At 54.6% G+C, this 27,425-nt stretch overlaps 1 protein-coding gene across 5 annotated transcripts; it reads right to left on the bottom strand.

The window, feature by feature from the left end:
- Positions 1 to 27: 27 nt before the first annotated feature.
- Positions 28 to 27,116, bottom strand: TMEM240 (transmembrane protein 240). Of its 5 annotated transcripts, none has more exons than XM_044996445.1 (4): positions 27,098 to 27,116; positions 24,318 to 24,424; positions 7,291 to 7,499; positions 28 to 1,407 (listed from the first exon to the last, which is right to left on the bottom strand). In XM_044996445.1, exons 2-4 carry the CDS (start codon positions 24,407 to 24,409, stop codon positions 1,259 to 1,261), a joined length of 450 nt encoding a protein of 149 aa, XP_044852380.1. In that variant the 5' UTR covers positions 24,410 to 24,424; positions 27,098 to 27,116; the 3' UTR covers positions 28 to 1,258. The 5 variants fall into 5 exon arrangements, with proteins under 5 accessions (XP_044852380.1, XP_044852379.1, XP_044852378.1 ...); XM_044996444.1 differs by lacking the exon at positions 27,098 to 27,116 and adding an exon at positions 25,790 to 25,922; XM_044996443.1 differs by lacking the exon at positions 27,098 to 27,116 and adding an exon at positions 25,790 to 25,866 and having other exon boundaries at positions 24,318 to 24,459.
- Positions 27,117 to 27,425: the final 309 nt, after the last annotated feature.

Here is a 27,425-nt window from a genome sequence, read left to right as displayed (position 1 = left end):
TAAAGCTGGGCAGATGCTCAGCTCCCCAGCTCCTGGTGCAGGCTCTGATCCCAGGCTCTGGTTGAACCCATTGCAGATACAACAACCAGCAGTGGGGGGGTTGGAGCTGGGGTTTAGCTTCAGATCTATTCACCTAAACTAACAGCCCCCGTTCCTTACAGAGCTGCCCTGAAGTATTCCCAAGCGGGGCAGGACCTTCAGAGAACTAACACACAGAGCAAGGCAACCGCTTGAGAGCTTGGGGGGAAGGGAGGGGAGTCTCCCGAGCCTATTCCCACCTCTGTCACCGAATCACTGGCACAGCCCTTCTCTGTGCCTCAGTTTCCCCTTCTGTAACAGGGGGGTGATACTTCACTTCCTCCCAGGGGGGTGGTGAATGACTTAACATTTATATAGCAACTGGTGGGTCTGATTTTTCCCCTTGCTTACACGGCAAATGTAACTCCACTTATCTCAGTGAGTTTTATTCTCCTCTCTCGCCGCCGGAGCAACTGGCTCCAGTTCTACTCTCCTGGTGGTGTAACTATGGAGTGACAGCAATGAAGTCAATGGAGTGACACCAACATAAAACTGGTGTGAGATGAAGCAGGATCAGCCCTCTTAAAATGCTAAAATCCCATTGGTTGGTGGGTGATTTTTTGCAGCTTTCTAGGGGGCCTTTGCTTAAGGCAGGTTTCACTGGAGGCCAACAGGAAGAACGAATCATTTGTGTATTTCTAGAACTTCATTGACCGCAAAAAATAAATAACTCAAAACCAAAGAAAAAGGGACACTGCACCTTGGAAACACGCCAGCACGAGCCCCCATCCACACCTGCGGCGGCATGAGTCATCCTAAGAGAGGAAACATCATGGAGCAGAACTCTTTGAAAGGCATTCTAGCTCTCGGCTGAGCATCGCTGTCTTCGGAGAGCAGATCCCTAGAACAGACTCCAAAAGAGGTACACTGAAGGTGCAGGAGAACTTCAACCAGTGGGGATGGGGATTTGGAAGTATAATGCAAATCTCCCCCCCCCCCTTTTTTTTTTTACATATATACAGCAGTCCGACAATAAAACGATGACCACAGTGCAATGTCTTGGCTGCCTTGCAGCCAGAACTGGCTTAGTTGTGCATTCGCGGTGTGCCTCAGAATCACACCGCCTGGATAAATAAAATGGCGTCCTCCACTGTCTTCCACAGAGGAGCGAACTCACAGACGTTCCCCTAAAAGCCCAGTCCTAAAATCGCTTTGCAGTCTCTGGAGGGGAAGGCGTTTCTCAGAGGTGTCGGGGGCTGGGATGTCCGTTATGATACAGCTTCTGTTTGATGTGCACCATGTTCCCGGTAGCCTCCTCGTACTGCCTGTGCTGACGTTTCCTGAACTCCTTCAAGTTACAAAATTTCGGAATCCAAGACCAAGAATTGTCTGGCAGGTGAAAGAAAAGAGAAAGAGGCGGTTAGTGGCTGAACAGGCTGTAACCCATTGGTTAGGATGTGTCACCTCCCGGAGCCTGTGACAGCCTCAGCTGGAGAGCTTTGGCTCAGGTGACAGCAGCTGATACTATTAGTTTGGGAGGTCTTGGGGTCAGGCCCCAGCATGTTGGCCAAGATGGCACCGGTGCATGCGACATGCTGAGTAACTAGAGGGTGGCACATCAGAAAGCAGGGGAGAGTATTTAGGGGTGAGAGAAGCAGGCCCATGAGTTCTGGTCCCAGCTCAGCATCTGACCCATTGTGTGGCCTGGCAGCAAGTCACGTCCTCTCTCCCCATGCTTCAGTTTCCCCATCTGAAAGCTGAGGTTAGTATTAGTGACGCGTAATTCCAGCTGCGTAGTGACACAGGTGAGCACTGGCGATCTCCAGTGGAGCAGTCCCAGCCCACCTCTGCCCTGCTCTCCTGAGCCCCTCATGTCACCTGTGTAACCCCTCGGGAGTCTCCCCAAACCCTGCACCCTCTTTGGGTATAGATTTGTCCACAAGTGCTCTCAGATCCATAGACAGCAGGCACTATATAAATGAGAAGTATTATTTTAAAGCAAGGAGCCTGCACTGCTTGGAGGACCCCATACCATGTTGGTCCTACACTCTGGAGCAAAGTCCCTGCAGCGACAACGAAAAATTCTGCAATCAGCACCGTGACCCCTGTATTCATTTTGATATTGACTTCCCTCTTTGGGGCAGTGTAGGAGGCAGTCCTGGAGTGTGGGATATGACGATTAGCTGAAGAGTTCTGCTAAAATCACTCATCAGTGAAATAGTTGAAATATCAAGAGTGTTAAACTATCAGCGGTAGGGTTCAGAGTCAACAGCCATTGAGAGGAATGGGATAGTTTATACTTTTCAAAGCAGCAGTTTCAGGCAGTTTGTAAACTCAGGAAGACAACCCCAAACAATTTACCCTTAGGGCAGGTTTTCTTCACAACTGGAAAGCTAGAACTTTTTTTTTTTTTTAAATGAAATTTGAAAGCCAGAAGCAGAATTCTGTGTGTGCGCATAGGGGTACACGTACCCCTGGGGATACACAGAGGTCTGCCAGGGGGTACATCAACTCTCCTAGATATTTTCCTAGTTTTACAACAAGCTACATAAAAAGCCCTAGCGAAGTCAGTACAGACTAAAATTTCATACAAACAATGACTTGCCATACACTGAACTGAAAGTACAATATTTATATTCCAATTGCTATATTTTATCATTCTATGGTAAAAATGAGAAAGTCAACAATTTTTCAGTAACAGTGGGGCTGTGCCACTTTTGTATTTCTAGGTCTGATTTTGTAAGCAAGTCGTTATTAAGGGCCGTGAAACTTGGGGGTACACAGGACAAATCAGACTCCTGAAAGGGGGCCGGTCGTCCGGAAAGGTTGGGAGCCATGGTTCTAGGAAATAGGATTGGTCTTTAACCAAAAACAGCTCCAGCCCATCTCAACTAACTCCTCTTTTCCCTAAGAAGGACAGTAGGCACCATCTCGGAAACCAGCTCAGAGGCTGCCAGACAGGAGGTCTTTTCCTTCTAAAAACGCTCTCCAGCTAAAGGCAAAGGGAACCCGGAATGCTATTAAAACGGAAGCCGAACGTGATGCTTTACATTGCAAAGGCTTTAACTCGGTTTCCTTCGTATTCTGGATCTTCAATACAAGGCTTTTAAGTGGTGTGTTTGCCTTGGTACTAAGCAGGCTGACCCTTGTTTAAAACGGTTGATGCTGGATGGCAATAGGGTCCTGTTATCACCTTTCACTCTTAGGGGCCATAGATTGCATCTAAATTAAGACAACAGTTCTAATCTCAGCCTCCCGCCCCTTTGGGCAGATCATTGAGTTGCTTGGTTTCCCCTCTGTAAAATGCGGCTCATGGTAATAATTACTCTTGGCTCCTGAGTAGACTAATCAGTTGGCAAAATGCTGTGAGGCCGGAAAGCAGGACACAACAGCAGCCGGATATGTTAAAACCTCAGTGCGGCCTTGCAGCAACAAACACAGTGTTAATTTCATTTCCAGCCCTGCTCGGCTACAGCCACTTTATTTCACTTTTATTTCACTTTTATTGGGCTGTTCTTCTGTAATACCCGGCGTGTCAGTGACAGAATCCCAGTCCAACAGTGGCTAATAATTCTCAGCAATGGAGCTGCTTAATTATTCCAAGTGGAGCCAGTCCCCATGCTTGGTTCCCAATAAAGGTGCCAGCTATGAAATGCAGCCTGCCTTTCTTCGGCTGTAACCTCCCAGGAGAGCAATGCAAGCATGGGAGCAAAGTGAACAGAGCGAAAACTGCCCCTTTCCACACTCCCAACAGAAAAGGGCAGCTCAGACTAAAAACACCGTCCAGCCAATGTGTGCAGCCTCACATGCTGGCAAGTCTCATGCTATTTGGTAATTTTCTTAAAGCCCCAGCGGCTGGAGTCAGGTGACAAGCTCAGCTCTCTTTCTTTTCATTTGAAAGGGGAAGTTTTTCGCTTCCCTGGTTGCAGAAAAGAGCTTGAAAACGGGACCCCTAAAGGCTCAGAAACCCCCAGTGGTTGTCTTAGAAAATCTCACGACTGCGGGGGCCTGACTTGTGATTTTTCTGTCGAACGCTCAGGGTCAGAGATGCGGTTCCAAGGTAGGATAAACGGAGACAAACGCCTGCACTGCCTGGCCGAGGCGCCCAGCACAGGGCGTGACACCTCCGGGCACAGCCCTTCCAGGTTCCCTATGAGAGCTCTGGAACAGCCAAAGCACAGGCTGCCCCCACAGGGCCCAGTTCAACACTGCCCCTTTGCACCCCCTCCGCCAGCACAAAGGAGGGCAGGGTGGAGGTCAACTCCTTCCCTTGCAAGTGCCCGTGGATCTGCAGGACCTCTGGGTGCAGGGGATTCCAGGAAGGCAGAGTGGATGGGGTCTGACGATTCGGAATCCTTACACAGCGCCCCCTGGGGCCATGCAAGCGGGGCTGCAGCTGTGCCAGGATCCCCGCCAGCCTCTGCAGCTGCCGACCAGCCTCCTGGGCAGCTCAGAGACTCCACCCCAGGTTTTGTTCTAAGCCCTTCTGGGGTTTGTGAGTCCCCTCTAGCTGCACCCCTGCAAAATCCCAGGGGAGACTCTCCACCCCGCGGGAAGCCAGGGACCGGCTGCACTGGGCATGTCGCAGCTTTGCCAGACTCCACTAGGGCTCTGCAAGGCGCCAGTGACAGCAGCCCGGCCACAGTACAGGAGGCTCCAAGCCAAGTCGCTTCCAGTGGGACACCCGGACTGGGGGGGTGCGTTCTTGGAGCAGAGCCAGGAGGAGTTTGGGCAGGGGGCAATGCACCGAGCAGGGCTCCTGCCTCCTTCCGCAAGCCTGCGCCGGGGGAGCGGCTATTCTGCTCCCAGGAGCTTGGAGGGCTCCTCTTTGCCGGGGGTGGGGGGGTGTCACTCTTGTTGTTGGGGTTTGGCGCTGGTTTTGTCCCCGAGCACTTTCCAGAGTCACTGACGTCACTCAGCTTGAGCTCAGCGGGACAGCCAGGCCGGTGTGCTCCCACAGCCGCCCCGCACACACCAGCAGGTGCGTTCACATGGACACACACCCACGCACAGCTGTCTGCCTGTGTGCGCACACACGCCCGCTCCCCAACTCACACAGCCACCCGGAGCTCGCTCACCGGCGCACCGACTCTTGCACGTGTGCTCACGAGGAAATGCCTAGACACAGCCGCACTCACACCAAACCACGGGCGCACACGGACACAAGAACACACCTGTGCACAAAGCCACACCAACACACACAGACGCCAACACACAGAGCCAAGCGCGGGAGTGGGCCCAAATGCCGATTCACCAGACACTCTGGGGGTGGGGCGCTCACAATGGAGCACAGGCTACCTTTGTATTCAAGAGCTGCCCTCCCTACTACCACCATTGCAGCTGCATTCTGCACATCCAGCCAAGTGACAAACTGCGGCTTCCCCCTCTGCAGCCGTTACTCAGGGATGCCCAAAGCGCTGGACGCCGTGAGCTGGCTCCCCTGACGCATCCCAGCTCCACGTCACCGCCGGGCTGTTCGAAGGGAAGGTATTTATTTTTCCCAGCTGGGTCCTATTTTGTCCTGAACATTTACATCTCTGGCCTGCAATTTACTGACCTAATGAATCACTGGCTACTTAACCCCCCCTAACGCTCATTGGGCCTGTGTACACAGAAAAGCAGGAATGAAAGAAAAACCAGCTAGATCAGAGACACAGATGGGCCCTTTCCCCCTTTAAGTTATTAACAATTGTCTATGAAGACCCTGTTTACGGTTATTGATACTTCAACCAGACACATAACTAAAGAAATCAGCTCTCAGAGACTGGGATGCTCCAGCCATCTCTCTCTCTCCTCCCATCCACATGCCAACCTCTCTCGGCCCCACTTAGCTCATGAGATCTGACGAGATGATGGCTGCAGGTGGGATGGCTGGAGGGCTCCATCCTTAGCTATATACCTTAGATCTTACAGGACCCCTCTGAAAATGAGCCTTCGAACAGACAGCACAAGCGTCTCAAGAGACAGCCCAATTCAGACATTGCTTGAGCAGGTTGCTGGGGATTGGGAAGCTCTAATGAGAAATTAATATCATTTTGATGGAAGTTTTTAGAAAGAGGCAGTCAGTTTCCCTAATTAGAATTTTTTTTATAGGTTTGCGCATAAAGCTTTCTTTAAAAAAAATTGTAATTTAACAGACATCAACTGGCATTTAGAGAGTGTAATTTACACAGACACTGATTAGATGATAGAATTTCAAGTTGCCTTTTGTTATTTTTATTCCGTTTTCTCCATTTCTTTTCCAGTCACAATACCAGGGAGAGCCTGTGCTGGGAAACCGTGGGACTAGAGAAAGGGGGTCTTGAACCTTCCCTCTACACATCTGGGGCTGGCCGCTGCCAGAGACAGGTTGCTAGACTTGATGGGCCACAGCTTTGATGCAGCGCGGTAACTGCTATGTTCCTATTGCTCCTGCTCGTGGCTAAAAGTGGCGTCCAGCCCACCCAGTCCCTCCTGCCTGCTGCCATTGCCAAGTGGAGACTCCCCAGCACGCACAGCACAGATGACCACATCTGGAACAATGCTGATCAACTAGGGAAGCTTGAAGACCAGAGGAGGGGTGTGTGTGAGAGAATCTCATCGCGTCACCACCAGTACACATGGACATTTAATTTCCCCCTGCCGCCAACATCAACTTCCCACCGCAAGTTGCTGCCTCGCTGTAAATATATACACAGAAATCTTTACACACATTTAATCTTGCCATCAATTTCCCGGAATGCCACAAATTTACCCAGCCAAGGTGGGGGAGGTAATTAATATCTTTTATTGGACCAACTTCTGTTGGTGAGAGAGACAGAAAGAGCCCAGTGTAAGCTCGAAAGCTCATCTCTCTCACCAACAGAAGTTGGTCCAATAAAAGATATTAATTACCTCCCCCACCGTGAATCTCTGAGCTCCTGCGACCCACCCGGCTATAACAACACCGCATACAACACATTTACACGTGCAAACAACACGACTTTCCACATACATTTTGTTCTCCAGCAAACACCCCTTGGCTCCATCATGCGTTCACAAGTAAATATCACTTTCCAGCAAATCCCCCTGCACGGTGCCATGGATTTTCATGTAAATATTTACAGGTAAAGTTCACTTTTTATGCAGAGAGCTGGAATTCAGCCAAACAAGCCTGTGACAAATTAGTCAAATATACAAACCCTCTGAAAAGAATATTAAACCCCCCAACCCCTGAACAACAACCATTCAAACTTCCTTTGATGAGCCACAGGACTCCGGCATGGGGTGAGGAGCTCGCAAGGAGGCACTTACCGTACCGTCGGCTGGTTCTCCAGGCTCGCACAGCATAATGGAGAACTCCATCCATCCACACCAGAAACCAGCTTATACAAAAGCCCAGCAAAAGTCCCAGCATCAGATCAATCTCCTGCTTGGTTACATTGTCAGTCACAAAGTAATTCTCCGAGGAATCCACCACCGACTGGTCCCCGTCGTATGGAATAACATAATGTACATGATGCCTGTTGCGGGGGGTGGGGGGGAGACATAAAAGGGAGAAGCATCAGCAGATGATAGTAGAAAACTTGCTCCATTCATCGGCCCCTATGCTGCAAGGGGGGAAGTCAAGCCCTTTTTGTTTGCTGTTCTACCAACGCTCGTGGGAACAGAAGTGTTTTCACAGAGTTTATTTGTAATGTCACCGGAGCAGGATTTTAGGGAAGGACGTCCAGTAGCGTGAGCACAGGGAATCAAGAACTCCCGTTCCCGTTCTGAGACTGAGCATTGGCCTCTCTGGCACGCTTCCTGGGCACCGCCTTCTCTCTCCAAGGGCCAGTGAGAAACCCTTTAATAACTTCCAGGTCCCATTATCAGGTGACCCCCCGATCAGCCTCATCAGGTGATCCATTGCTTAGCTACCAGCACACCTGGGCAGACTGGTTCTTCTGGGTGGTAGGGTAGCCAATTCTTTCTCCAAGTGGGCTTCCATGTGAATCGAGGACCATGAAAGTTTAACGACCCTCTGCTGTTAGCCCTGTGTCACCACCCCTTGGGTTTTCAGTCCAACAGGGAGGTAAAACGACACCAGAGAAAGCAGACAGGCCCCACACAGAAAATGGAGTGTGCAGTCTGACAGATACACCCAGCGTCCCCAGTGTCAAACAGAATAGAAAGAGTTCTCAAATTGTCACACCAGCCTAGAACTGGCCAGCCCGGAGCACACTGGCCCACGGTGAAGGCTCAGAGACCAGCTAAGCCACTTCCTGCAGCACAGCACGGAAAAGCTTTTCATAGTCTCCCACCTTACCCAGGCAGTGAAATGTGAGACCTCTCAAGATACCTCGTCCCAACAGCCCATCTGCATGGACACTGCCCACAGGCCGGTTGGCTCCAGCTGGGGAGGTGTTTTCTGGGACATGGAGTCCTGGGAGCTGGCCTGAGACCCAGCACACTCATCTCACTCCGTGCCAACCCATCAGGTGGCAATAGAGCCGAGTCCCCACTCAGCTGAGCCAAAGGCTCCAGCCAGCCCCTCCAGCCCCCCCCAGCCAAGGGGACTGGCACAGACTCCAGCCAACAAGAAGACGGGCAGCAGAGCCAGCAGGGATGCTGCTGTATCAGAGCCGGTGAGTCAGGAAGCGCAGTGCCTCTCCCCAGAGCGAGGGCTGGGAGTTATCACAGGCTCCAGGCCCCCAGATCCACCCCACCCCCAGGCAGCAGGGCATTCCAGAATTGTCCTCTCCAAGCCACGGAGTGCTCTACCTGCCTTGACATGCATCGACGAAGTGGGTATTCACCCAATACAGTTGTTAGTCTATAAGGTGCCACAGGACTCTCTGCCGCTTTTACAGATCCAGACTAACACGGCTCCCCCTCTGATATCTGCCTGGAGACTCCACCTGCCAGCATCCCCTCCTGCCCTACCCCAGGAGGGGCTCCCCCACTCCTTGCTCTCTCTGCTGCTCCAGAGCAAGCACAGGATGCTTGGGTTTGGCTGGTGTGTGCGGTGGGATCCCCATATGCTACAGCCTGGCACCATGAGAGAAAGGTTAGAACATGAACTTGCTGAAAGACTAAGGAGCCCAGAGGCTCAGGAGAGTTACATCCAGGTAACTGGGGCAGGGACCAGAGAGAAGAAGCAGGATAGCCAGGGATGAGCTACGGGAAGACAAGAGAGATGGGGACAGGGGGCCTGGCGAGCTCTAGATTCCCCCAGTGTTGCTCAATTCCCCCCCGGTAAGGGGAGCAGCTCCGGCACGGAGCCAATCAGTGCTTGGTAACCACCACCAAGTGCCCATCAGCATCACAGCAGCCTGCAGCAGGTCCCTGCAGAACCTGGTCACTGCAGCCCAGCCAGGGCTCCCAGCGCAGGGCACAGCAGCGGCACAGACACCCCTCTCCTCCACCCACCCCCCACCAGCATCAGACCCGCTTCCCTTCCTCTGGGCCCGTCACCCCAGCCCTGAGCCAATATTCCCGGGGGAAATCAGTCGCTGGAGGCCTCTGAATATGCATGAGGAGCAGGCTGCTGCATAATCACGCCTGAGAAACGTCCAAATATTTACACAAACAAACCGCGGCTCAGAGGAACCTTCTGAAAACAGCCGCTAGCTCAGCAATCGCTGAGCGGGGGCCAACCCGCCAGCGGCCCCCGGGGAACAGCGCCAGGGTACTGCAGAGCAGGGTTACCGGGGGCCAGCCTGTTCCCAGGTCCAACCCCAGGGAGCAGCTCCGAGCCCTTCTCGGGGTGAGCGGCAGCGACCTGTCCGGTTACCCCCCTGCCGCTGCTCCAAGCTGCCACCGCCTTTCTGATGCCTCCCTGATGCTGAGAGGGGGCTCAGACACTGCCGGGGGAAGAGGCCGCCCCAGCTAGCAGGAGCTCTCAAGGTGACCGTGTCCTCCGAGCCACAGGCCCCGCTTACATGTCCGGCTCGCGAGCATCTGTTGCCTTTGCTTTTCATTCCGGCCCCGCCAACGCAGCGCGAGAATCTCCCTCACTGGGCACAAGGGCAACCCCCAAAGGCTGCCAACGCTGGGGAGCGAGGACGTGTGACGGGTCGGGGGTCTCCCTCAGCAGGGAGGCTCCTTTCTGGGCAAACGTAAGACTAGTGGCTGTTTGGCCCTGGGGTCTCTATACCAGTGGCAGGGGCTGGATTAGCTGGTGGAACACTGATGCTCCCGATGTACACAGCTCAGCTTTATCTCCCCCCCTCCACCGCCCCAAGAAAAACTCTGAGGGGTTCTGTGGCTACTTCCTTGCCGTTGTACCCCCAGCAGCCGGGAATAAGGTCATCTGCTCTATAGGGACTTGTGTCTTTAGACTTCAACAGAAGCAGGATTCCCCTATGTACACAGAGCCCCATTAAAATGCAGCTACCTCTGGGGTGGAGCCTGCCTACCTCTGCCCCCAAGACATCACAGACACAGCGTACTCAAGGAAAGAGCCACCAGATCTTCAATAGCCACCAAGAGCCTGGGCTTCCGATTTTGCTTCTGGTGGAAACAAGCTTTCAGCACTTCAAGGGATACACACATGTGCACATACAGCTGGGGCGAGTATATATTACTTAGCTTAGAAATATATTTGCAGGTGAGAATGAGCTGACTCAGCCTCCCGTGAGCTGCTCCAAAGCAGGCATTTCCTTTGCCACCTGAGAGCCACCAGGCCTAGGTCAGAGCCTGCATTTTCCCACCGCACGGTCAGTCAGAGGGAAAGCGAGCAGCTGCCTCTTTCATGTCCCCTCTGGTAGGGGCGAGGCGAGATGCCCAATGCAAACTGCACTCACTGAGACTCACTCCAAACCTCAACAAGAATTCTCTTGCACGGTCATTGGAGGGAACTCTACCTGCAGGGGGCAGCACTGGGCACTTTCCGCTCTATTTGCATTTCTTCTTCCATTTCAGCCAAAAATGAGATTTCAGCTAGTTCTGAGAGCCCGAACTCAGAGGAGCCACCACTGTATCAAAGGCGTCTAAACCATAGATTACAATGACACTAGCAGTTATGTTTTTCTTGGGGGAGTCATCCGCAGGGATCATAAGTGCTTTACAGATTACATACATGCCCCACCCACCTGAAATCACTTCATGCACCACCGAAATGCAGCCAACTCTGGGGTGGAACACAGAAATTGCTTAACAGCACTCACCACCACCATACAACAATTATTATTTGTAATATAATAGCACCTCGGGGTCCTAATCAGAATCAGGAATCCTCTGTGCTAAGCATTGAACCAATGAAAAGTATGGGGAGGGGGCAGGATTTATGGAGGCAAAATTGCACGATGGAGTTGAAATTTAGCAGGGTTAATACCTGGCTTCTAAAGTGCCAGAAATCCTAGGTGTCAGGGACCTCAGTCGTACGTCTCCTCTGAAAGAGGAGCCACCCAGCACCAGCGCACCCAGAAAGTCACGCCGCAGTGCCGATTCAGGCCACCTTGAATCCCCAGCGCTTGGCATTTGAATTGCGATCACTAAAACCCAAGCAGGTTTTTCTAAACACCGGAGGTTTATCAGAGGAACAGTGTGCCGTGGAGATAACATTGATTACTGCCGCGCACCGGCCTGCGGGGCTCCACACCACACTTCCTTGCCAGGAACGGTTCTAGAGATACCATCACGTTCCCTTTGTCCGGCACAAAGGGCCGAGTCTCACGGCTAATTCACGGATTGGGGGGGTTATTACAAATTGGATCGAACCCCGGTGGAGGGCGGGGAACCTGCTGAGTTTCCATTCTAGCCTCAGTTGTCGGGGACTCTGGCGGCATCGTTCACGAGACATTGATACGTGAGCACAGAGAGCTATTCATAGAACAAAGGTCCAGGGGCCCTGCTGAACGAAACAGGAGTTTTATAACAGAACGGAGACGAGACGGCTCAAGAGGGGGTGGGGGATGGAGAACGGATCCAAATCCGGCCCAGTGACCGCAGGCTGGTACCCGTGTGATGGATGTGAAATAAGTGTGGAGAGTCACATACAGCGGCGGAGGGCGTCGCGGCTTCTCTCGCCCCTGTGCTGGGGCTGACCAGGCTCCCAGCACAAATAGGAACAGGACCCAGGGCAGGTTTGCTAGTGGGGGCTAACTGGGAGGAAGGAATGCCCCCGCCATGCCCTGTGCGCCAGGGGCTTCTGTGGTGGGAGGAGGGCGTGCAGTCAGAGCTTGCTGGGGAGACTCCGTACACTGGGGGTGCTTTATGATGGCTTCACCGGTGTACACTGGCCACAGGGTGACCCTGCATCCCCTTAGCCGTCGAGCACTGTGGGGAGAGGTGCCCTGGCCAGAGGAGGAAGCAGCCCCATAGCTGGCTCCCGTGTTAGCAGGCTGTGCAGGGGGAGGTGCCCTGTAGGGCAGGCAGAGACACCTTGCCTGGGCCTCAGGGGCGGTGGGGGGGAGCCAGCACCGACTGCCCTCAGAAACCAGCGCTAAAGACCCAGCAATGGAGACGCAGCTACGGCGGCACCCGGCATATCCCACCTACTGGTGCTTCAAACCTACAGCCAGCGGTCATCCCTCCAACATCCCTGGGGACAGATTAACACTCCCTCTGTGTGACAGAGACCCCCTTGGGACTGGCACCTGATGTGCTAAGATTACCTCTGAGCCCGTTTTCCCTGCCAGCTTGGGACTCCAGAACCCTGCCTTGTTGAGCCAGACACGCCAGCCTGCTGCAACACAGACCCAGGTCTGGTCCATGCCCCCAAAGCTGCAGACTAAACTGAGAGAGAGATGCACAGCTGTTTGCTCCACTGCGTATTAATCACTTATTCTGGGTTAATAAAATCACTTTTGTTTATTAATTAAGTATAAAAAGAAGGATTTAAGTGGTTCCAAGTAATAACAGACAGAACAAAGTAAGTTACCAAGCAAAATAAAATGCAACACAGACATCTAAGCCTAATACATTAAGAACCTGTTTACAAGTAAAATCTCATCCTCAGAGATATTCCAATAAGCTTCTTTCACAGACTAGACTCCATCCTAGTCTGGACCCAATCCTTTCTCCTGGTACAGCCCTGGTTGGTTCCAGCTCAAGAGGTGACTCAGGGATTTCTCATGACTGGACACCCACTGTTCTGTTCCACCCCCTTTTATAGCTTTGGCACAAGGCGGGAATCCTTTGTCTCTCTCTGGGTTCCCACCCCTCCTAAATGGAAAAGCACCAGGTTTAAGTTGGATTCCATTATCATGTGACATGGTCACATGCCCTGTGAGACCCCCTAGTCTCCATTCTTCCAAGGCTGGCTGGCACGTACCCAGGAAGTTCTGCGAGTAAACAGAGCCATTCACAACCAATTGATACATTCACACAAATAGCATGAACACACTCAGTAGATTATAAGGTTTGTAATGATACCTTACAAGAGACCTTTTGCATGGAGCATGTTCCAGTTACGTTATATTCACACTCATTAGCATATTTCCATAAAACATATGGAGTGCAACGTCACACTCTGGGCCCTTTCCGGCACAAGGGGAATGAACTAGTATTTGGAGCCAATCAGCACGGCCCCCTGGGGTACGGGGCAGCATCCTCTACCGCCTAGAGAAGGGGCTTGGGAGCCAGGACTCCTGTGTTCGGCCACAAACTTGCAGCATGGCCTAATTTTTCCAAGAGCAGCTTCTGAAGTCATCCAGTTCTTAGAAGCTGCAGGTGCCCAACCCCAAGGTTTCACAGACTGGACTCACCTGGGACTTAAGAGGGGGTGGATACGGCCAAGCCCACGCCAGGCTCCCTGTGAGTGACCTGTGCCTTGGAGCAGCTCGGCACCGCTGGGCGAGGGTCGGCCGGGAAAGGTGGCTGGCTCAGCAGAGGCTGTGCTTTTGGAGCAGGGCGTCCTGGGGACCCTCCCGGCACTCGCAAAGGCAAAGCTTTCGAGCCGCGAGACAGGTGCCTTGCCCTCCCGACATCCCGTACAGTGGCAGTGGCACACAGGCATCACCGACACGGCCGCAGCAAAAAGATCCAGGGACTGGTGTCCATTAGCTGCTGGCCCAGTGGCTAGTACAGCCCCGCAGCCACTAAAAAGGAAACTCTCCATGCAGTGGGTGCAGGGCAGGAGCTTTAAGGACATGGGCAAACACGAGAACGGTGCTTGGTGAGTGACTCACAGGTGGGGCCAAACTAAGAGCGGGGTGTAAACGGCAGCGCTGGAGGGTGTAAGGTATGGGCTGAGGGGTGGGATCGTAACAGGAGAAGAACCAACAGCAGGGGGTAAGCAGGCTGAAGACGTAAGGGAGTCAGCCCCCGCCCCATCCTCCTGCTGCAAGATGCCTCCCTTGGCAAGGGTACGTCCTGGGCACCTCCTGACACTAGCTTCTGCGCATGTGCGAGAGAGCACACGCATCTGGCATGTGATTCCCACAGCTCAGGGAACATCCCCGGGCACAGAGCACCCATTCACAGAGCCTGGGAGCCCCACTCCCCTCGCACTCTTTACATCTGGGGTGAGGAAAGGCGAGCAGAGGCCATTGAGTGGCTCACTCGCCCAGGGGGCTGGGAGAACGGCCCCACCTACACATTAGAAAGGCTGGCTCACACATGGCCCTCGTGACCTCTCTCTGGGTCAGACAGGCCTCTGTGTCTCCTCCTGCTTTCCCCTGGCTACGGGGCAGTGTCTCTTCAATAAGGTGCTGTCTAGGAGACGGGTCATTTGTTCTGGAGGAGCCTATATCCAAACTTTCTCAGCCACAAACTAAACATCCCTTTTTTGCCAGGCTTTAAGAGACCCCACCCTGGCAAACAGGTCTTTAAAAAGACACCATCAGGTCCCGTCCAGATCTCTTAAAAGGTGAACTGACAAAGCTTTGGAAAATAAACCAAGGCCCAGTTCCTGGTCATTAAAAATCCATTGGCAGTTTTGACAACAGATCCAGGCCAAATTCCAGTTTAGCTAATTACATCCAGCCTCCATCCATTGGCCCTGCACTCTCCCCTGGATGCAGGATTCTTCTCCATTACCTTTCCAAAACAACTCTTGTGTAGATTGCTGAGTTCTGTTAAAGAGCTGCCACGTCCCACCCCCAAAAGGTGGCTGCATTCCAGTGGCAGGTGAAAGACCCCTCCAGGTAGAGCTGTAGAATGCTTCAGGGATGGACCGTCCTATAGACACGAAAGGTCAGATTATTGCCAGCTGTGGTGATTCTGAAATGGTTTAAAAAGGGAGATTTCCCAACATTCTTGGCTCCCATTTAGGCACCTAAATTGGCAAAAATAAAAAATCCAACCCTAAAAACCAGCCCCACACCTTTGTGGATGAGACTGTCTCAATCCTCCAGCAGTCTCACTGATTTTCGAAGCACGCTGGGATTCCCCTGTGAAAGATGGTGTCGGATAAACGTGGACACAGTGAGGCTTGAGTGAAGCCCTGAACCAGGAGAGCTTCACCGAAGCGGCTGGTGCTTTCTCTTCAAAGCTGCACAAGAAGCCGGCCTGCAGACAAGCTCAAAGGTTCCTTCCGGTGACCTTGTCTACTTGGGCCTCCCTCTCAATCCCGTACCCGCTGGTGCGGCTGGCTGCATGCAGCTAGGGGAGAACTTCAGCAAAACCATATTGATCTGTTCATTTAAACGCCATGAAACTGTCAGTGTCTTTTCATTCTGCTCCCCAGCAGGGACGTCAGCGCAGTCTGACGCCTCGGCCCGGCTCGGCTCCCTCATCCTTTTGGAGGCCTGCGTGGCAATCACATCACGCCCCCTGGCTCCATGCTGCAGTGGCTGCGAAAGTGCGGTGACAGCCCGTCCCCGTGCCCAAACCTGGGCTGTCCGACTCCGGCGCTGCAGCAGGACAGAAGGAAGCTGCGGGGGCTTTAGTTGGCAGCTTTCAATCCTATGGCACGAAAACACGCCCGCAACAGCAATAAAACACCCCTGCAGCATCACGGCACAGGAGGGCTCACCCCGCAGATCTGCATCATTAGCCTTCAGGGCCGGCCAAACTGCTGAGAAACTACTGCCCACCCAGGCTCTGCCGACGTCAGCTGGGGGACTGAGCAGCATGCCACGTGGTGTGCCCAGCCAGAACAGTGGCATCTCCCATCCACGGCTCCACAGGGCCCCAGAGGACAGAGACTCAGCAGCGCAAGGCTCGGCGCTGACAGCCGACAGGGGCCCGAGGGAGCAAGGCAGTGCTGTCACCCCCGTTTGCAGGTGGGCAATGGAGGCAGAGAGAGAGGACATGTCTCCCCCAAGGGCACAGCGGGAGGAGGTAGCCGGGCTGAGAGCTGATCTCCTGAGTCCCAGCCCAGTGCACTAGTCACAGAGCTGGCCGCCCTCTCAGACTCAGCCCGTCGGAGCTACTGACCTTTCACTGCAGGGTGCATGGGCAGAAGCTGGCCCTTTGGTGCAGAACGGGCCTTGAGACCTTCCCCGCCTCAGGCGCTACAGATAGGCAGCGACCGATACGCTGCCCTGTCTCACAGCCGCCCCCAGATGGTGCTGCCTGAGCCACTGGCTGGCTCGCTGCCCTGGCGATCAGCTGCATCGCTGGGCTGGGGGCTGGGGACAGCGTCATGGGTGCCACCTGCCCTGCACCTCTCACCCGGGGTTGCCATCCCAGCACTCTGCCCCGAGGGGGGAAACAAACCACAGAGAGTCCCCATCACAGACTGAACCCAGGAGTCCTGACGCCCCAGTCTCCCCCGCCCCGACTATCAGACCCCAAAGCCTCTGAGGAGAGAGGCCGCGTATAATACCCCATTCCAGGGCCGCTGCACTCAGCGTGTCCTCAGGGGGAGACCCACACAGACCTTAACAGAGGGACCTGGGGCTCGACCCACCTCGTGTCCCCGCAGTGACAAACACTGACAAATCTCCCACCCGCAATGCAAACCCTCCTCCTTCGCAGCCCCGATCAGGCCCAGCGCCCCCGCACCGGAAGGATGTCGCAGAGGCCCCAGACATCTCACCACACGACACCGCCCCGCCCCGGCAATCCTTGCAAGGCCAGCTCTCCACGGAGCTAGTCACGTCGCCGAGCGCAGCAACGGCCCCGCAGCCAGTCCAGCAAGGGGCCCCCTCCAACCCACACGCTTCGGAGCCCAGCGGAGCCGCACACCCACTGCGCAGGGAGCCACAACGCCAGGCCAGGGCTATCCAGCAGCTCATAGCCCTGCTCCCCACAGCGGGAGGGTGTCCTGGAGCCGGGTCCCCTCTGAAGGGCTCTGTGCTCTTTACTATCGCACCAGCCCCTTCTCCCACTCCTGCTAGCCCCAGATTAACCCGTCGGGCACTAGACAGCAGCAGGACGCCGCTGCATCCCATCGCCGCCTTGGCTGGTGCCAAGCGACCCGCTGGCTGCCGGGGTCAGAAGAGAACCTGCCAGGAGCTGCCTGCTGCCCGGGCGCTGAACAGGACGCAGAGGCGGCCCAGTTACCCCCTTCCTGGGAAAGCCGCCCAGTGTCAGTCTAGGACACCAGGCATTTCCCCTGCACGGCTCAGGAGTCAGCTCCCTTAGGAGAAGCTGTGTGTGTATCCGGGGATGGAGCCCAGCTGCCATGTCTGTGCTGGTGACTGACACTTCTCGCTACTTGATTGTTATCCAAAGCTCCAGGCCCCGCACCTGAGACGGGTCTCCCCGGGCCGGTATCTCCCAGCCAGGCCCCCTGAACTCACAACATGGCTAGAGGCGGGTCCAAGCCACATTAGATCCCAGATTTCAAAGCCCTGGCGTCTGGGTGCGTTTGGCGCCGGGGGGAGGTTTGACCCGTTCGGGAGCCGTGGCCCCAGCTGGGAAACGCGGACCCAGGTTCTGATTCTGGAAACTCCTCCCCAGCGTCCAGGGAGCTGGGAGCCAGGGCTCTCACTCGGCTCCACCTCCACACACGGGGGCTATGGAGACACAACTAGTTAACTAGTGCAGGAGGGTGAGCACTTCCTCCAGCATGGGCTTCCCTGGGCCAGGGATACAGAGCCCTTCCCTTCCCCACTCCCGGGGTCCCCTTTCCATCTTCCCATGCCTAGAGTCAGACTCGGAGCTTCCGTCCAGAGACAGCAGCTGGGGACCCAGCTCCACCCTCCCCAGGCCCTCTGTCCCAGGAGATCTGACTGCCTCTTCTTGTACTGGCATTATCAGAGCAATGTGCCTATTCCAGCTGCCACGTCTCCATTCGCCGCAGGCCTAGGTACACACAGACTGAGCGACGGCTGAGGCTGAGCCGAGCCCTTCCTGGCTCCGCTGCGCTTCCCAGGGTTTGTTTCCAAGCCTTTACTGCTTGGGCTACAGGACTCACTCCTTTAGCAGGGCAGAGTGGGGGAAAAGCATCTTACATGGATCAGCCACTAGAAGGGGACAAAGATCCCCACGGAGAATGACCCTGCCAGGGGTGCAGAACAAAGCACGGCCAAATCCCCGACCCTTCTGCACCCACCTGCTGTGCCCCAGCAGAGTCCCCGCCCAGCAGCCAGCGAGAGATGCTGCTGCTGCTGCTGCTGCTGCTGCGCACACCCGACAACCAGCCCAGCTCAGTACTTACAGCCAGTGGCCTCCTTTCTGAAGGCGCTAAAGGCTCCTTTCGCAGTGTCTGCTTTGGGGATTGCTACAGCCAGCCCCAGGCACTGCTGCCCCAGTCAGACAGGCAAAGGCCCTAGGGCCAGGCCCAGGTTAACCCATGCCCACTGGGCGTGGCACCCTGTCCCTTCTAGGAGTGGCAGGGCCAGAGACGGACCAACCCTTGGTTCATTGAGCGGCTCTTTTCACTCAGGCCACAGAGGGTCTTGCCTTTAGATCCCAAGGTCCCCGGTTCGATCCCACTGCTTCCAACACACCCGGGGTGGGGGGGTCACACGACCCGTGGTGGAGCCAGGGGACGCTACACCAGCACAAATGACAGGATAACGCCTGGGAAACGCTCCACGCTAGGGGTTCGCACAACTACCCCGAGACTGGCCACTTCTGGGGCAAATGGCCAGCGAAGACCAGGCCCAACTGCACCCAGGCCCAAACGGCCTGCGGTGACATGCACAGCGAACCCCGCACTAGGCCAAGGGCCCCGACAATGCTCTCAGCGGGTGCCCCGGCGCATTGTCCGAATAGGGCTCAGCGTGCGCCAGGCCCCGTCACTGCCGCACCGCCCACCTCTGCCGACTCCCAGCACCACAGCGGGTGCCCAGGTCACGACCGTCTCTCTGCTAATATTGTCACGATGGCTCCCTCCACTCGGCCATGGCTGTGCCACAGACACCGCGGTGCACAGCCGGGGCTGCAACGCCTCAGCCTGGGAGAGGATACACAACTGACCAATGGCCACACAGCCAGCCAGCGACAGAACACAGGAACGCTGGCTCCCGCTGGCTTGCCCTGCCCATTAGGCCACACTTCCCTTCCAGAGCCAGGAGCCCCTGCCTCCTAGTTCCTTCCACCACTCCCCTCCCACGCACACGCTGACTATAAAGCAACAGATTTGCACTCAATGAACCTGGCTCAAATTCCCTGACATGCCCGGCCCGGCCTGATATTCCCTGGATTATTCGTACAGCACCATAAACAACACGATGCCGAAGAGACCATGCAAGAAAGACAGGGTCCTTGAGCTCACTCCGATGCGGATGCTCTGCAGGCCAGCAGCTGAGGCCGAGGAGCAGAGACCTCGGCCGTGGTGGGGCAGCATAGCCAGGATTCACTGATGCAGGGGTTTTTGGGGGGGGCGGAGGAGGTGGCTCTGCACACGGGAAGCGAGTGGCTGCCCTCGCCGTACGGGGCAGCATGTGAGGCGGCGCAGCGCCATGGGTGGGCGATGGAAGGAGAGGGCTGCAAACGCCATGCACAGAGCTCTCAGGGCAGTTCGGTGGGCACAGGAGTTGGCAGATCCAGCCCAGAGGGGGCAGGGGGAAGAGAGGGTGAGACGCAGCATCAAGAGTGAGGGGTCGAGGGAGCACAGGATGAGCAGAGATGGGGAAGAGTCTGGAAGGGGAGGATGAAAAGGGCCTAGGCACGTGCACATTCAGGGAGCAGGGAAGAGGTGCAGTCCCACCTTGAAGGAGTTGGGGGGGTTGGGGATGGAGGCGGAGCTTACAGAGGACTTATCAAACCCCACCGATTCCAACCAAGAGCCAGCGCCCCGGGCGAGGCGCCCGCCACAGAGCCGGGCAGCCAAGGCAGAACATGCTTCCCAGTTCTGTGCCTCTGCATGATTGACATTAACGAGCCTTGCGCTGTCGGGGGGGGGGGGGGCCCACTGCAATGGCTCAGGGGGCTTCTTGCCACCACTACACCAGAGACAGACAGCAACCCGGAGGCCTGGATTCCGGGTCAGTGCTCACAGCTTACTGCTGCGGGGGGCTTGAGAACAGGGTACAGAGAGACTAAGGACCGCAAACGCCACCACATGCAACTTCCTGCCTCGGGAGGCTTGAAGAAAAGAGAACAGACAGACCGTGGGGCATTGTAACTGTGTGCTCGCCTCGCTCTCGCCCCGCTCTACACCCCCCCCTCAGCTCACAACTGGTGAGGTCGGAGCAGAGAATACAGATGGGCAAAAGGCTGACAGTTCCCACCCGTGCCCGCAAGTGTCTTTTTTGTGCCTTGTCACGCGCCCAGGGGCCGGGTGCTCTCACATAGTAATGGTGCAGCCTGTAAGCCCTCGGCTTTGCCCCAGAATAGGGATGGCGCTGACCACGCTGCTTCCCACACACACACTGCATCACCCAGGGCCCCCAGTCCTGACCTGGAAGCAGAGGGGAGCTCGGTCTCCATGGCCCATTCGGTCCTTGGCCTCTTTCTAAGGACCTCCCCCCAGTCCCTGCAGCGTTGGGCACTGCTGAGGGCGCCGGCAGAGTTTCGATGGCAGGTTTCGAAGTGAGGCGGCACCAACCTGGCCACAAAGAGGCCATCGGAGGGCAACCGTTTCCAGTCACTCCCAACCCGAGCTAAGTAAACTAGAGGCAGAAGGCTCCATATCCACTCACCGGCCTCCCAGTCATCCGGTCTCCCCAGCTTCCTGCTTACGCTTGGGAAGGTGGCTCCCAGAGCTGGTGATGAGGAACCAGGGCTGGCCAGCACTAGCCATGCGTGGTTTAGACAGGGGCTGCTGGAACCACTTGATTTCACAATATCATCTTTGCACGCAGGCAGGACCCCGCTGTACTGAGACGTGTTTCTCAGGATGATAAACTTTAGGGATAGGCCCATAATTGTGTAATCATCTGCCCCATTTTCTCCTGGGATTGGAGGCGCCGGGGAAGGGAACCACCCATGGATGCACATCAGCTCAACAATTATTCATCGTTGTCAAACGACCTCCTCATGGAGGAGGGGACGCTCCTGATTCTCTCCCATCTGACACGAGATCAATAAAGATCCTTGGTACTTGTGGGGAAGGTGCCCCCTCCTGTTTCTGGGGTGTGCCCAGGGGGCCAGGCAACGCCACCCCCAGACTGGGAGCTGAGAGCCGAAGACATTTGCACACGCAGGGCCAGTCCTGTGGAGAAGGCGCTCTCGCCCGCTCCCTATCACAGTGAAAATAATACAACCGGACTCCCCGAAGGGAAGAGAGGAAAAACAATCCTGGATTCATTAGCTGGTGAGACTGTAACTCTATAGACTGAGCTGGGGAGATGGTGAGGAAAAAAAAACAACCTCAAAATTGATCTCAGCACTTTTCCCCTTTAGCACGTGCCTCTAATTTACTCAGATTTCATCCTTGTCCTTTGTCCTTCTCATTGCTTAGCCAGTCACTCACTTTCCTTAGAGTACGTCCTTAGCCACAGGATTTTTCTTTTAGAAGGATTCCTTTGCGTTCATCCTAGAGCATCTACGCAGAATCCTTTAATTAATCATTAGTATCACTCACATCACACGGCTCAGGCCAGATCCCCAGCTGGTGCAGATCAACCCAGCTCCATTGACTTCAACGGCTCTTCGCCGATTGACACCAGTTGCGGATCAGACCACAGGCGTTCAAAGCACTTCATCTGCTGATGAATCTGACAAGGCAGGCTCACCTTGGTTTCCCCCTCTGTAAAATGGGGCCAAAGCACAATTTGTCAAAGCCACATGGTGAATCAACAGCAGAGCTTGGAGGCGAAGGATTCCAGTCCATTACTCTGTTCCCTAGTTCACATTGGCTCCCACAGCTCAGGGATGCCCTTTTGAAGTCTCTCCTACATATAGATAATCAGAGTGTACATGCAAAGGACTCCATCAATTACACACGGCCAGAACCCAGTAACAAACAGGACTGGTGTGCACCTAGTGCGATTTGTGTTGACAATGGCCATTACTTCTTCATAGGAGAGGAAAGTGGTGACATTCCCCAGAATTTTGCTCCCCTTTCTCCTGGGGCCGGGACTGGGCTAGGAGGCTGGGAAGATGCTTTTGGTTCTTTCTAAGAAATTAACCAGTGTCTGTGTTTGGGAAGAGTGGTACTGGATGCATGTGTGTCTGTTTACACAGTGTTGCTGGGGCCATGCAGAATTCCAGGGGAGAGGAGCACCCATCAGATTTGGGCAGCAGGGACACTCCGGAAATAAGAAGATGTTACATTGTTCTTTCATCCCAGAGGATCCCAAAGCAAGTCTCAAGCTAGATTTCATTTCACCCAGCTGCGGTGAGCAGGGAAATGTTCTAGCCATAGCTACTGGGCACACTTCTCCTCTGAGGACAACTGCCAAGGGAATGTTAAGGTCACCCTGAACGACCATCTGCCCCAGAGCAGAATGCTGCATGGCACTCCACGTACGGGCTGCGTCAACCACCCAGGATCACACCTGAGCTTCCATGGAATCGAGGTGTTTTGAACCCAATTACCGGGCCATTGAGCCATCCGCTTTTCGGATAGCCCTCAAACTGGCCGCCCCAGGCCCATGCACTGCCTCACCAAAAACCCTTGAGGCCTCACACATCAGGCAAGGAGTGGCCAGGGGCATCATGCACAAAACTATTTTCAGACGGGGAGTGGAGTGCATTCAGCCCTGCTCTGGGCCCCTCCGGTGTATCTTTCTGCCTTGGAGACAGAGGATGGCCCCACGAGGGCTAGAACTGAAGAGAGACCACGAGAGGGGAGCAACACTGGTCCCCTTGGTAGAATAATGCCATGAAAGGAGAGGGTGGAAGGCCAGAGGAATTTCCCTGGGTTAAACCCCCTCCCCCATCCCATTCAAGGGCTAAAGTCTTCCCCGAGGACAATGAAGGTGTGTGATGCCCCGAGAATGGCTTGCAGCGGGATTACAGCAGCAGCCCAAAGCGGGGAGTGAAGGACACCTTAAAATCAGTACGTAGGCCCGTGGAGTGCTGCCTTGATGTGGCCTTTGGCTGGCATCAGATCATACCCTTTTGATCCCATCGGCAGAAAACCATTACCCCACGCCAGACCGTAACACAGCGCAAAAGGGGATCAGACAGAAGTTTGGAAAAAAGTCATTGAAAATGGTCCCACTGCAGATATCCATCTCCATGTCTCCAGAGCAGCCTTTCCCTAGCTCCAGAAAGCCTGGCTATGCAGTGGCTATGTACAATTTAAGAAATGTTTCTTTCTTTGGTGGGGTGGGGGGGTCTTAACCTCATTGTTACACAATCATAAATAGTGGATGTATTTGTTCAGTTATAATCTTACATCGAAAAAAGGCTACTTAAAGAAAAGTCCACCATACGTTCTTGATTTGCTAACAGAGACACAGCAGCTGCAACCCACAACTTGACTATGCCCCGGAAAGCACCCAAATAATCTTCGGAAACAGAAAAGCCACAAAGAATTCAAAGCAAGTCAAAGATTAATACACACCAGCAGCAGCGATCCCAAAGTGACCCTGTCCTCGAGAGCATCATTCCCGCCTCAGCAGAGAGTCTCGCAAGCAGTCCGAGGTAATTTGTTTGAAACCACAGCAGAACAAACAGCACTCCCCAATTGCACAAACACACATATAAGTACCCTGGTCTCTGGTGACAATGGAACAATCATGGCTAGTGCTGAAGCAAAAGTTACTCCCTTTTCATGGGCTGACACACACACAAGAAAAGGGGGATGCTAGGCTCAGAGCAAACTCTTGCTCCAAAAAATTCATTCTGATCATGCAGAAGGTTGCTGTGAATATACACACAAGGCACATCCACAATGCAAATGCTTAGGGTGACCAGATGTCCCGATTTTGTAGGGACAGTCCCAATTTTGGGGTCTTTTTCTTATAAAGGCTCCTATTACTCCACACTCCCATCCCGATTTTTCACACTTGCTGTCTGGTCACCCTAAAAATGCTAAACCCTAGGAGTCAGAGATCCATTGCATGCTGCTTGCTGGATGCTCAGTGCGATGGGATTGCACCCTCTGAGTTCCTTAAACCTGGCCTGTGCCTTTCCAATGAGACGAGTAGGGGGGAAGGGTAAGAAATATCATGCGGGTGACTTACCTTCCACAGTTGCAGTGGCAAACCCGATCTTCTCCTCTTAAATGCGGCAAGATGTAATTGTGAAACCGGTCCAACAGCGCATTCATGTCCATCAAGCAAGCTATTGCCTGTAAGAGCCCACAACCAAGGCATCTGGTCAACTCTAGATGATGGAATAAAACATTGACTCTAGTTTGGTTGCTAAAGACTGGAGCAGTCATCAAAAAATTAAATGCTGCTTTTAAAAAAAATTTTAATGGGACAGACACACGCAAACACACAAACAAACACAGACACACACAATAAACTATACACACCCTAACGTGATGGGAGGAAGGAAATAAAGTGATAAGCAAAATCTCTTACCATAACAATAGAGGCCCCCAGGATCATGAAAATCATGGTGTTTGCATTCATGGACATCAACTGGAAATTGACAAATGTTTTGTCTATTCCCCCCACCCCCCCTAAAAAAAAAAACCCAGATAAAAAAGCAGCTGCCGGGTTATTCCCAGAGGTCAGGTTTGGTCACATATGCCCCCTTCTCTCTCCAAGCTGCAATCCTGGGGCGTGTGGGGGGGGGCGCCTGACCCCCCCAACACCCCCCCTCCTGTCCCCCTTGCGCCGGGAATGCCTCGCTCTCCCTCTCGCTGTCTTTTTCTAGGACAAATGTGACAGGTAAAAAAAAAAAATCCCCTTCTGCCCCCCTCCCCCCGTCAGTGGAGGGAGGTGCGCTCCGCTCCCCCAGCCCTGCACATCCCCCCCGCCCCCCCAACACAGCCCCGCATGCAGCAACTGGAGACGGATCCAACCTCCACGAAATAAACAGGGGAGCGGAGGGAGCCACGGAAGTGGCCGAATCAGTCAATATTTGGAAGGCGGGGGGTTAAAAAAAATACAAGCCCCCCCCCCCTATTTCCTCCCCCCCCTGCAAAAAAAACCCACCAACCAATTGGTGCAAAGCTCTGCCCGTGGCCGCAGAGAGAGGCGGAATCAGAGCGAGGGACAAGCCTGTGCCGGGGGGAGCGTCATGCTGGAGCTTTTCTCCCCCCGGTCAATCGCTGTAAGGACCAGACCCCCGCCCCCCCGGCCAGAGGCACCCCCTTCCCCTTCCCCATCCGCTGCCCGCCCGAGCCCCCTTCTCCGGCAAAAGCGAACGTGAGCCGGGAGTCTCCGCTCGCTGCGCTGCCCCCGCCCGCCCGCTTCCCTTTCGGGGGGCTGCAGCGGGGATTGGTATGCGCGCCGTGCAGCCGGGAGGCTGGATACCTGCAGCTCGCGACGTGCACAAACCCTGCGCGGCGGCAGGAATATCCCCCCCCCCAGCCCCGCGGGGGAGAAAGGATCCGGGCGGGCTCCCCCGGGGCCTGCTGCCTCCGCGCCCCCGCGCGTTGTGTGTGTGTGGGGGGGGGGGCTTCTCTCTGCGCCCCCCCCCATCCCCCCGACTCGCGCACACACACAGGCGCCATCCCTGCCCATCAAAGGCATTTACCTACTTGAGGAGGAGGCAGTGATCCAGCGCCAGGCTCATGGCTCGGGGAGGGAGGGCGCCTTGCACAGCTGCCTGCTCTTTACAACCCCCCCCTTACACACAGTCATCTCCCCCTTCACACAGACACACAATCATCCCCCCCTACACACACACAATATCCCCTACACGCGGACACACAATCATCTCCCCCCCCATACACACACACACAATCCCCCCTACACAAACACACACACTCATCTCCCCCCTACACACACACACAATCACACAGCCCCCCCCACACACACACTGCACGATTTTGGATCACGGCGCACGGAAGGGGGTTTGGCCCCGATTTTTAATCGCGTTCGCCCCCCCCCCTGCGCGTCTCCCTCAGTCCCCAGCGCTGGCCAGGGAGGGGCCCGGTCACTGGAGCGAAGGACACCCCCGACCCCCAGCAGGCTGATTTAGGGGGCGGAGCCCCGTCCCCAGCACACACAGGGGGAATGAGGGTGGCAGAGGCATTTGCTGTCTCAGGGGCTGTCCCGCACCGCGCACAGGTGGCACAGGGCTGGAGGCATGGCCGGGGTGGGGGGGGGACTCTCTGCTAGGGGATCCCAGTGACACTGGCACCGTGCCCATACCACTGAGCTTAGCAGCCCGTGGCCTATGTGACAAAGGATGTGGGAGGGGGCGGGACGCGAACACCTGACCCGCTCCACCTGAGCTCCCCCTGGGCCTTGCAGCTAGTCCCCAACAGGCCTCGGTGTGGCGTTTCCCTGTCTTACTATCGCCCTCTGCCGGTCGCTTTCCATCGCAGAGAGCGACAGCTTCATTCTTTTTTTGGAGGGGGTTTGTCTGTCAGCCCCTCCACAAGGGATGGTAGCAGGTCTGATCATTGCTCTCCACTGGGCCCCAGCATCCTTTTCTCCAGAGTTACTTTACTCATGGTTATGGGTCTCCAGCTGCAGGGTGAAGAAGGGGTCCCTATTAACGTATAGGGGAACAAGGGGGAGGATCATAGCAATGTAGGGCTGGAAGGGACCTCGAAAAGTCAAGTCCAGCCCCCTGTGCTGAGGCAGGGCCACCTAGACCATCCTTGACAGGTGTTTGTCTAATCTGGGTCTTAAAACCCTTCAAAACTGAGGATTCCACCCCCTCCTTTAGAAGCCTCTTCCGGAGCTTAACTACCCCTAGAGTTAGAAAGTTTTTCCTAATGGCTAGTCTAAATATCCATTGCTGCACATTAAGCCTGTTCATTTTTGTGGTTCATTAGAGTATGTTATTAGCAGTAAGGGATTCTAAAAATATAGAGACAGATTCTGATCTCTCTTACCCTGGGATAAATCTGGAGTCAGTCACACCACTATAGAACAGGCGTGAGTGAGAAGGAAGTTAGTTAGAGCCACAGGGTTCCATTCTTCTCCTGGAGAAAAAAACATTGCTGTTGCATCATTTCAACCAGTTTTTTTTAAAAAGCTGGTTTCTAAATAAGTAATAATAAAACCCAAACTCATCCCTGGTGCAACTCCATTAACCTCACTGGATCAGCCTAACCTCATCACTGATTCTCAGGAAAAATAAGTGACCAGCCAGTATAGATATTTCCCTACAAAAATTTCACTCCCAAATGTATTTTAAAATGGGGGGTGTGGGAGGAGAAG

The sequence above is a fragment of the Mauremys mutica genome, chromosome 21 (assembly GCF_020497125.1).
Source record: "Mauremys mutica isolate MM-2020 ecotype Southern chromosome 21, ASM2049712v1, whole genome shotgun sequence".
In the NCBI taxonomy this organism is placed as follows: Eukaryota; Metazoa; Chordata; order Testudines; family Geoemydidae; genus Mauremys; species Mauremys mutica.
The sequence above is the reverse complement of the archived record's forward strand: the minus strand, read 5'-3'. Positions and strand labels throughout refer to the sequence as shown.

Excerpts from the sequence above, each read along its gene's own strand:
- TMEM240 (XM_044996440.1), bottom strand. The coding sequence starts at position 24,719 with ATGTCCATGAATGCAAACACCATGATTTTCATGATCCTGGGGGCCTCT. Across the intron at positions 24,425-24,662 it reads TGGGGGCCTCTATTGTTATG|GCAATAGCTTGCTTGATGGA; the intron begins GTAAGAGATTTT and ends GGGCTCTTACAG. Across the intron at positions 1,408-7,290 it reads GAGAACCAGCCGACGGTACG|ACAATTCTTGGTCTTGGATT; the intron begins GTAAGTGCCTCC and ends TTCACCTGCCAG.